The sequence below is a fragment of the Hippoglossus stenolepis genome, chromosome 3 (genome assembly GCF_022539355.2).
Source record: "Hippoglossus stenolepis isolate QCI-W04-F060 chromosome 3, HSTE1.2, whole genome shotgun sequence".
NCBI classification, from domain to species: domain Eukaryota; kingdom Metazoa; phylum Chordata; class Actinopteri; order Pleuronectiformes; family Pleuronectidae; genus Hippoglossus; species Hippoglossus stenolepis.
In genome coordinates this window covers 1,109,348-1,119,347 of record NC_061485.1, presented here as the reverse complement: position 1 = coordinate 1,119,347, position 10,000 = coordinate 1,109,348, and the positions used below count along the sequence as shown (strand labels likewise).

Below are 10,000 nucleotides of genomic sequence, written 5' to 3'. Positions count from 1 at the left end.
TTTGTCTCTGAGTGAGTAAAATCTAAATCTTTACTTTATCTTGAAGAACTCTGTCTCTATTTATCTTCATCTTCATCAGATTCATTCATCTTAACATTTTAAAATAATTATGGATTTATTTGTAATGATTATGTCAATTTCCTGTAACTCACTGTGACGTCGTACATTAGACTTGTTTGTCCAATCAGAGAATTTATATTATAAATAGCTGCTGAACAAAAATGTTATTAATTGACAAACTGCAGATGTTTCTAACCTAGTGATGGAGAATATTCACATCTTTGACATTAGAGATGAGCAGCTGTGATTGGATCTCTCAGGACAGATGTTTAATACCAGGTGTGTGTATTTCTCTCTCTGCAGGGACGTGTCACTGATCCTGCACATCTGGAATCAGCTGCTAGAGGCTCTGAGCCACATCAGCTGGTTGTAGGATCAGGACTCGGGGAACCCTCCGGAGCTGAAGCTGCAGGTCGGACTCTTGAGCTCCTGCACACACTCTCTCTGATTACACACTCTTTATAATCTCTCTTTTTTTCAATCTCATTAACTTTCTACAGCTCCCTCTCTCTCCTCGTCTCTGTGTCCCTCTCTCTCCTCGTCTCTGTGTCCCTCTCTCTCCTCGTCTCTGTGTCCCTCTCTCTCCTCGTCTCTGTGTCCCTCTCTCTCCTCGTCTCTGTGTCCCTCTCTCGTTCTCTTCTTCTTGTTCTCTTCACCTCTCACTCACTGTCTTCATTCCATACTTCCTTTTAAAATCCTTTCAGCGCCCAATCTACCATTCTCTGAATCTCCTCCTCCTCCTCCTCTCCAGTTCTCTGCAGCCAACGTCATAGTTTGATTTAATTTGACGCACGTGGAGTTAAACTAATTAATAAAGTAAATTATCAAAATAAATATTGGTTTGTGTGTCTGTCTCTCACAACATCAGTAACTGAAGGTTTCCTGTCAGACACGAGGCTTGTGTAGTTATTACAGTTTTAAAGGTAAACTTGTGAACTTATTATCTTACTGTCGGTTTCCTGAGACCTTTTTAAAAGGGTCGTAACAGCAGAGTGAGCAGCAGGAGAGGAAGAAACACATGTACAGGTAGAGAAGAGTCACAGTGTGTGTGTCTGTGTGTGTGTGTGTGTGTGTGTGTGTGTGTGTGTGTGTGTGTGTGTGTGTGTGTGTGTGTGTGTGTGTGTGTGTGAGACAGAGGTCAGACAATCCCATTAGACATATAATAAATGGCTCCCTGCCAGTGAGCAGCCATGTTGTAGAGAAGTAAAGGTTACACACTTCACTCAGAGCAGCTCGGGGACTCTACTAGGAGCTCTGAGGTGTGTGTGTGTGTGTGTGTGTGTGTGTGTGTGTGTGTGTGTGTGTGTGTGTGTGTGTACCTCCTCCAGTTTGAATGTGATCATGGTGAAGGCTCTGAACACACAGTCCGTCGGCCCTGTGATGGTGATGATCCTCTCCGGACAGGAACCCTCTGAGATGTTGATCCTGGCGCTGCTCTGTGGGTCCAGACAGAACGCGGGCGGGGCGGGGAGAGGGAGGGATTGTGGGAATTTTGGTTTTTGAGAGGGGGACGGGATGGGAGAAAGGGGATGAGGGGATAATGCAAAGGGAGGGATGAGGAAATACATGATGAAGTAAGGGAGGTGAGTTGTGAACGAGGGAGGAGGAGGAGGAGGAGGAGGAGGAGGGAGGGTGTGAAGGTTGATGAGAGAGGAGGGGGGGGGGGGACGGAGGAGAGAGAAAACACATTAGTGGGGGGGGGGATATATGGGCCGAGACAGAAGAGGAGGAGAACCACTGTCGCCACACTGACCCCCCCGCTCCGAGATTCACCTGTGATGCAGGAGGAGAGAGGGATTACACGGAGGCTGGAAGAGGAAGGAGAGAGGGAGGAAGGGAGGAAAGGAAGGAAGGAAGGAAGGAAGGAGGGAGGGAGGGAGGGAGGCAAGGCAGATGAGGAGAGCAATGTAGTAAATCGAGGTTTTCAGGAGAGGGGGAGACAGGGGGGAGGAAGGAGAGCAGAGGAGGAAATGAGACGGTGATGAGAATATTCTGGAGATTAGGGAGAGAAAGATTAAGATGATGGAGGAGGAGGAAGATGGAGGGAGATTCAAGCCCAGGAAATGGAGGAGAGGAAAGAGAGTGGGTTGGAGATTTAATGAGAGGAAGAGGAGGAGAGGATCAGGAGGAGGAAGAGGAGGAGAGGATCAGAAGGAGGAAGAGGAGCAGAGGATCAGGAGGAGAGAGACATGGCGGTGCAAATATTTGAGGAGAAAAAGGAGGAGAAGAGATAGAGCAGTAATAACCATACGAGGACGGAGAGAAGGTGTCAGGAGGAGATAAACAGACGATGAGAATCAGAGAAAGATCCTGAAGGAGTCCGAGTTTTGACTCGTTCTCATCTCTCAGACTTTTATTCGGGTTTTCATCGTCCTCACAAAACATGTTCCTACATTTCTAACTTCTACGATTCCAAAATTATAAACAAAGAGGACGACGCGTCTCCACTTCTTTCAGAAATGAAGAGATGAACGCTGCCATCTTTCGACGATGACGTTATTTGCAGCTGTTATTTAACGTCTACTTTGATTCTTTAGTTTGGTCCATGTCCCATCTGCTAACATGGAGGAGGAGTTTATGAAGTAACTGCAGACAGCCACCAGGGGGCGATTGAAAATGCTCTCTATCTATCTATGTGTTTATCATTCATCCACTCCTCTCTCCTTCCCTTCCATTTATCCTTTCATCTCATGAGCGTCATTATCATTCATTTATCTACACGTCCTCCTACTCGTCCATCTCATCATCCCGTCTTCTGATCCTCCTATTGAACCGTCCATCCTGTCCTCCATCGCCCTGTTTCCTTTGCCTCCTCTCTCCTCCTCCCTCCTCCTCTCTCCTCCTCTTCCTGCCTGAGGGAGTCACATGTTTAACGTGGAGGAACACAAGTGTATACGTTTTCCATGTGTGACACTTTTGAGTCGTTAAAATAAATCAGCAACAAACTTCTTTTAGCGTTCAGAAAATATCTGTTTTCCTGAAGTCTCCATATCTTTTGCAGGAAAAATATAATGTTTGGTTTGAGTCAAACGAATTCTCCTGAATTTGGTCCGTTGATCAAACTCAACCAATCAGACTGAGACGTGGTGTCTGAACCTGAATTAAAAGATGAATCTGTTAAACTGATTCTGAGGAACCAGGTTTTTCCTCGTCGCTGTTCTGCAGGTCTTCCCTCACCCCCCCACTCTAATGAGTGACACAGGCAGCAGTTTGTCGTCATACTGTTGCTGTTGCAGCTCGACTGTCTTCATCACTCTTCATTTGGAAGAAGGATGGACGGTGGTGTCATTCAACTGGATTACACTGCTCTGTTCTGGTTTATTAGAGTCACGCTGCAGGGACTGAGTGTGTGTGTGTGTGTGTGTGTGTGTGTGTGTGTGTGTGTGTGTGTGTGTGTGTGTGTGTGTGTGTGTGTGTGTGTGTGTGTGTGTGTGTGTGTGTGTGTGTGTGTGGTGATTCGGTGCCAAAAGCCTTTTCAAAACGTTGGCATTGTGCATAAGCGCAGCCTTGAATCTCTGGATTTCATACAGTGTGCATTTCATTACAGAGAGTGAACGATGGTGTGTGTGTGTGTGTGTGTGTGTGTGTGTGTGTGTGTGTGTGTGTGTGTGTGTGTGTGTGTGTCTGTGTCTGTGTGTGTGAGTAATGTGAGGACCTAGTGTATAAATCCAGTAGAACTGTAGATCCTGTGTTTGTCCTTGAGAAGCAAAGACCAATTTAAATATTCATGTTTCCTGTGAGTTTCAGACACTCGTGTTTTCTCTTCCTCTTCACAGAGGCCAACGTGAGGCCAGTTGAGTTTTACATGTTTAATAAAGTCTTTTATGAGTCCGTCTCACTTCTGAGTTTGAAGAGGTTTACATCACGTCTGTGTTTATCACAGTAAAGCTGAAAGTACAGAACGCTGCAGGAAGTGGACGAGCTGAACTCAAATGTCTTCACAGGATTATCAGTGTCGTCCCAAGAGACACAAAACAAGTCGTGAGCAGAGACGTGTGTAATGTTTCAACAGTGCACGGGACGTTTGTGCACGTGCTCCCCCATAATGCCGTTGGTTGAGTGAAAATAAATTTAAAAAACGTCCTGGATCCGCCCATTTATCCAGATCTGCACATAAACGTCACTAATGAGGCGGCTCCTCCTCTTCTCTCCAGCAGCAGCAGCAGAGGGGTTTAAAGATCTTTCAAATTGTATTTATATGAAATTAATTAATCTTTCATTTGTGTTTTCACACCACAAAGAGTCCGTCTGTTGAGCTGCACAGAAACGATCTTCATTCCTCACACTGTGTTTCACGTGTGGTATTAAAACAGTTTGGTGTAAAATGATCCTGATCTGTTGTTACGTCTCTGCTGGAAGCGTCACCTTCATTCTGAGCTGATTCTTCTAAACTTAAATCCCCCCCCCCCCTCTGCTGTGTGGATTCACGTGGAGTCGAACGTTTCCTCTGAGGACTCTGGAACAATCCCTGCAGAAAGTGTCTGTGGGTTATTATTTAGCACGTTAGCAGGCGAGCAGGGAACTAACCTGAGTAAATTTAGTCTCATTAAAACTCAGCAGCGTCTTTTCTTCCTGTTGAAACTCACTGGAAGGAATTCTGTGACCTACATGGAGTCAGAGCTGGAGCCTGAATCTGAGAGTCACTGCAATTTATCAACGAGGATTTATTATAACGCTTCATGTTTGTTTCTCCAGGTTAATGTGAAGTGGTCATTTTACAACACACACACACGCACACACACACAGCGCTAACACACTCTTTGTGTTGTCTTCTCGTTTCCCGTGTGTTTGGACGAGGATCATCTCTCCTCTGGGAATCCCCACATCTCCGCTGGCTTGAATAAAACTCACATGATTAACATGAACTCTGGCTCGCCTGCTTCTGAACGCAGCTCATTTGAAGTTATGGATGTTTAAGTATTCACGCAGCAGCACACGACCCGACTGCAGAAGCAGCATCTCACCACCGTCTTTACTCGAGCAGATCTCAAGAAGACATATGAAAAGAGTCATTAACTTTATCAGCTGATTCTCTTTAACTTTGTTAGTTTCAGTCAAACTTCAAACATGTGATCTGCCAGTGAAAACATTTAGTTTGAGTCTTTTTGAGGGAAGGACGTGGGACACGGCTGTAGAAGAACGTTTCTTCTTAATTTACAGTTTGATCCTATTGAATCTTGTTCATATTGATTTCTTTAACACAACTAACACTGACGGAGACGATAGATTATTTCCTTCTTCCTGTGAAGTTGTCATCTAAAAGCCTCAGGTAGTGAAGGCAGAGGACGGATGTCCCTCTGGGAGGCTCCTGCAGCTCGGCCTGAACAGGCGGACGGCACAGAGACACGTGTGGACCGCAGCACGCTCACGTCCCAGCAGGCGACAAACTAAACACACCATCAGATGCGAAGGTTTCTGAAAACAGACTAACTGGTTTCCATGTTGTTCCAGTTACTGACTGAAAGCTTCAAGATGAATTTATAACAGATTTAGAATCATGTTGGATACAGATGATTCTCATGGTGTTATTGCGTCTATAGATTAACTCCTGTTATTATAGATTTGTGTTGATGAAAATGTAATTAGCAGGATGTATTTAAAGGACTATTGAGGATTAGTAAGAGACAGAATGACGTGAACGAAGATGAAGGTCTGAGGAGGAGGAGGAGTCTTACCTCTTCTCGTATTCTCTTCACTGTTTCTCCTTTCTGTGGAAATAAGAAACACAAGTTGAATTCATTTTATTTTCTAAAAGGTAAAATAACATTCGTCTCTCGACTGAGCTTTTATCAAATGTTTTATGAAAAGTGGCTTCATGAAAGAGAACGGAAGAAAAGGACCTAAAGCTTGAACTGCGTAAGGACCTGCAGGACGTGTTCCTGACATGTTCCTGACGTGTTCCTGACGTGTTCCTCACGTGTTCCTGACGTGTTCCTGACGTGTTCCTGACGTGTTCTTGACGTGTTCCTCATGTGTTCCTGACGTGTTCCTGACGTGTTCCTCATGTGTTCCTGACGTGTTCCTCATGTGTTCCTGACGTGTTCCTGATGTGTTCCTCACATGTTCCTCATGTGTTCCTGACGTGTTCCTCATGTGTTCCTGACGTGTTCCTGACGTGTTCCTCATGTGTTCCTGACGTGTTCCTGACGTGTTCCTCATGTGTTCCTGACGTGTTCCTGACGTGTTCCTCATGTGTTCCTGACGTGTTCCTGACGTGTTCCTGACGTGTTCCTGACGTGTTCCTGACGTGTTCCTGATGTGTTCCTCACGTGTTCCTCACGTGTTCCTGACGTGTTCCTGATGTGTTCCTCATGTGTTCCTGACGTGTTCCTTATGTGTTCCTCACGTGTTCCTGACGTGTTCCTGATGTGTTCCTCACGTGTTCCTGGCGTGTTCCTGACGTGTTCCTCATGTGTTCCTGACGTGTTCCTCACGTGTTCCTCACGTGTTCCTCACGTGTTCTGGCGTGTTCCTGACGTGTTCCTCACGTTTTCCTGCCGTGTTCCTTATGTGTTCCTCATGTTCCTGACGTGTTCCTGACGTGTTCCTGACGTGTTCCTGATGTGTTCCTCACGTGTTCCTCACGTGTTCCTGACGTGTTCCTCATGTGTTCCTGACGTGTTCCTGACGTGTTCCTGACGTGTTCCTGACGTGTTCCTCACGTGTTCCTGACGTGTTCCTGATGTGTTCCTGACGTGTTCCTGACGTGTTCCTCATGTGTTCCTGACGTGTTCCTCACGTGTTCCTGACGTGTTCCTGACGTATTCCTGACGTGTTCCTGACGTGTTCCTCATGTGTTCCTGGCGTGTTCCTCACATGTTCCTGACGTGTTCCTGACGTGTTCCTGACGTGTTCCTGACGTGTTCCTCACGTGTTCCTGACGTGTTCCCCGGTGTTCCTACGTGTTCCTGACGTGTTCCTGGCGTGTTCCTCACGTGTTCCTGACGTGTTCCTGACGTGTGGCAGGCTCATGTGAAAAGCCTGAATATGTAGTTAACCATCACAGTGAACTCTTTGCCTTCCTTCACTGTGATGGTTAACTACCTGACGTGAAGTGACATCGTGAACAGACTCCACTAATCGACTGCTTGTGTCGTTCAACATCAGATGGAGTCAGAAAGTAAAGATCTCTCACTGAGCTGTGGGTGTGAGAGGATGCAGGAGCCACTGGAAGAAGTCCAGGTGAGTGCCCCCCCCAGCAGCTGAACTGCTGACAGGTCTGAGCGTGACAGGAAAATGTTCCTGTGATAAATAAAGATTATACCAAAATAAACCGTGTGTAACGTTTGTTTCAGCTTTCCTCACTTGGCCTGAGCTGGAGGAGATAATCTCGTTGTGACACCTGCGTCACACCAGTTTAACGGCGGCTTTAGTGAACATCAGTTCTGCTGTGGCAGCCCTGGAGATGCTGAGAGAAACCCCCGAGAGCAGCTCCTGTGGAGCCGCTGCCGCCGACTCACAGCGCCCGGCCGCCGCTGCAACTCAGTGATGTCACTTTCATGGCGTCTTTATGTCAGAACTGCGGCGAGCAGCCCGCACACTGTAAGTGATGAGGAGGGGGGATCTAAATATACGCTGATGGGAACCGTGTGTGATGGGGCAGCGGTCATCATCTCACATTTTAAATAAAACCCTGCTGGTTTTTATTTTTGAATTCAACACGTCCTCAGTTAAATTGGCTCCTTTTCAGCCACTAGAGGTTGAACTGACAGGAGCCGACTGGAGATGTTATATTAATGCACATTTCCACTTTATATCTGTGCAGCAGGATTACACCGAGCGGCGTGGTTTCATAAAATGTCTTGAAAGACGTGGTTTAAAGATGAGGGAGGATCAGTGTTGCTGGGAGATGATTGTATATGTAAATGTTTTTAATGCTGCTCAAAGATTCACGACAGTTACACAGATGCAGTAGTTCGTCCTGTGCTGTAGTTCAGAGTGATTACTTCCATTTCCTGATGTTCTGCAGTTTTATAAATGAACTCAGTTCTGTGCAGACACAGAAGGAGAAGTTATAAAGTGTGACTCACCTTGCCGATAATGCTTCCTACTTCCTGAGGAGACACAAACACAAGATGTTCAGGGTTGTTGACAATAACATGAACACAATATCAGAATATAAATCCAGTGAACATCTGTCTCTCCCTCCCTCACCTTCCCGTGCATGAGCAGCCGCAGCGTGAGCGTGACGCCCATGGCCCCGTCTCCAAACTCCCGGTCACAGCTCATGGTCGTGGTGGTGGTGGTGGTGGTGTGGTGGGTGGAGGTGTGGGTGGAGTCTGCCGCTGGGAGACGCATGAAGGTCTGAGGCCCTGAGGCGTATGGAGCGTTCCAGATCACCACAGAGAACCCTTTGGAGAACCTGGCGAGGAATCGTCTGAGGGCCCTGGAGCGAGGGGAGGTGGAGCTGGAGCTGGCGTCAGAGGTTTTTATCCACGTCCCTGTTTCTCTCTCCGTTCTGTGGGACGGAGAGAAAAGAAAGATGAGGACTCTCAAAGGTCCACGTGGTTTCATCCACTTCATCTTCACAGCTACACTCCAGTTATGTACATTCAAGGTTCTTCATTTGCAGAGATTTAAAAGCTCAATATTTGATCACATCTGTTTCCACAGATTCATACAGAAGAAAAACAGATCTTCATCTCGCAGGAGTTACAGACAATAATGAATCTGAGTCAGCAGATACAGGCGCAGGAACTACAGGCTGAAACCAAGGTCCTGTCGTCATCACCTACGTGGGCGGAGTCTACCTATACTTGACTCTGATTGGTTTGTAGACGGACAGACGTGGGCGTGTTGTCAGTCGGGGGGGTGGTACACTTTAGGTCTGAACCAAACAAGGTGTGAAAGAGCCTCAACTGGTGAAATGTCAGTGTGAACAATGCAGCTGGAAAAACACCGATTACAACTTTAACGTGAAACTTTATTCGTTCAGCCCATCATCACAAATCAAAGTTCTCCTTGGGGGACTTGACGAGTCACAAAGCACAATAAACAGGAGAATCACAGATGTTTGCTTCAGTCCAACACAAGTGAAGGTTTGTGGCAAATGTTTAGAAAATTCTCCCAAAGCGTTTCTGAGGCATCGTGTTCACATGTTGTGAATCTTTGGAGCGTGGGAGGAAACCAGAGGAACCCATTGCTGTGAGGTCACCGTGTTGACCACTCCCCCACTGAGCGCCCCACTGATGATGATGATGATGATGATGATGATGATGATGATGATGATGATGGTGATGATGATGATGCCACTACATGAATAGTTAAGTGAAAACACTCTACACTTCATCCTGATGGTTTCAGTTAATGTGGATCCTCATGTTTCCTTGATGCTGATTCATTCTTCTGTTTGTGGTACTAACGAGGCTGAAAGCAGCGACTGTAAATCTGTGCTCTTATTAGTACTTGAGTGCTGAGTGTGTGTGTGTGTGTGTGTGTGTGTGTGTGTGTGTGTGTGTGTGTGTGTGTGTGTGTGTGTGTGTGTGTGTGTGTGTGTGTGTGTGATTTATTATTTGGGTTGTGTTTGGCTCCATCGCCACGAGGCCAACAAGACATTTCACTGATTGAACATCCTGAGCAGGAGCGACTCCGCCGCAGTAAGTGAGGAAATTAACATAATTTCTCAAGTGTCAGAAGCTCGTCAACAAGTCAGCGCAGTAATTAAAGAAATGAATCGGGAGCTCAGTTTGAAAAGGTTAGTGGAGGCTGAGTTAAATAAGCTGCTGGTGATAAACGCTTCTGAGGCCTGATGATACTTGAGCCCTGAAACAGCACACACACACACACACACACACACACACACACACACACACACACACACACACACACACACACACACACCATTACATGTGTGTGATGTCGTCCGTGTGGTTTTGTGTTTGCTGCCCTTAAGGCATTTGGTTCCAGCCAGGATCCTCAGTGACATTAGGTATGAAGATGA

The 10,000-nt window shown here is 46.4% G+C and overlaps 1 protein-coding gene across 1 annotated transcript in view; it reads right to left on the bottom strand.

Annotated features, from left to right (window-relative positions):
- Positions 1-10,000, bottom strand: part of pcbp4 (poly(rC) binding protein 4) — a 336,110-nt gene that overhangs the window by 289,008 nt on the left and 37,102 nt on the right. Inside the window, 4 exon segments of the mRNA XM_047339245.1 lie at positions 1,380-1,496; positions 5,736-5,768; positions 8,091-8,114; positions 8,215-8,518. Of these exon segments, the coding sequence (XP_047195201.1) occupies positions 1,380-1,496; positions 5,736-5,768; positions 8,091-8,114; positions 8,215-8,358 (318 nt within the window). The 5' untranslated portion in view covers positions 8,359-8,518.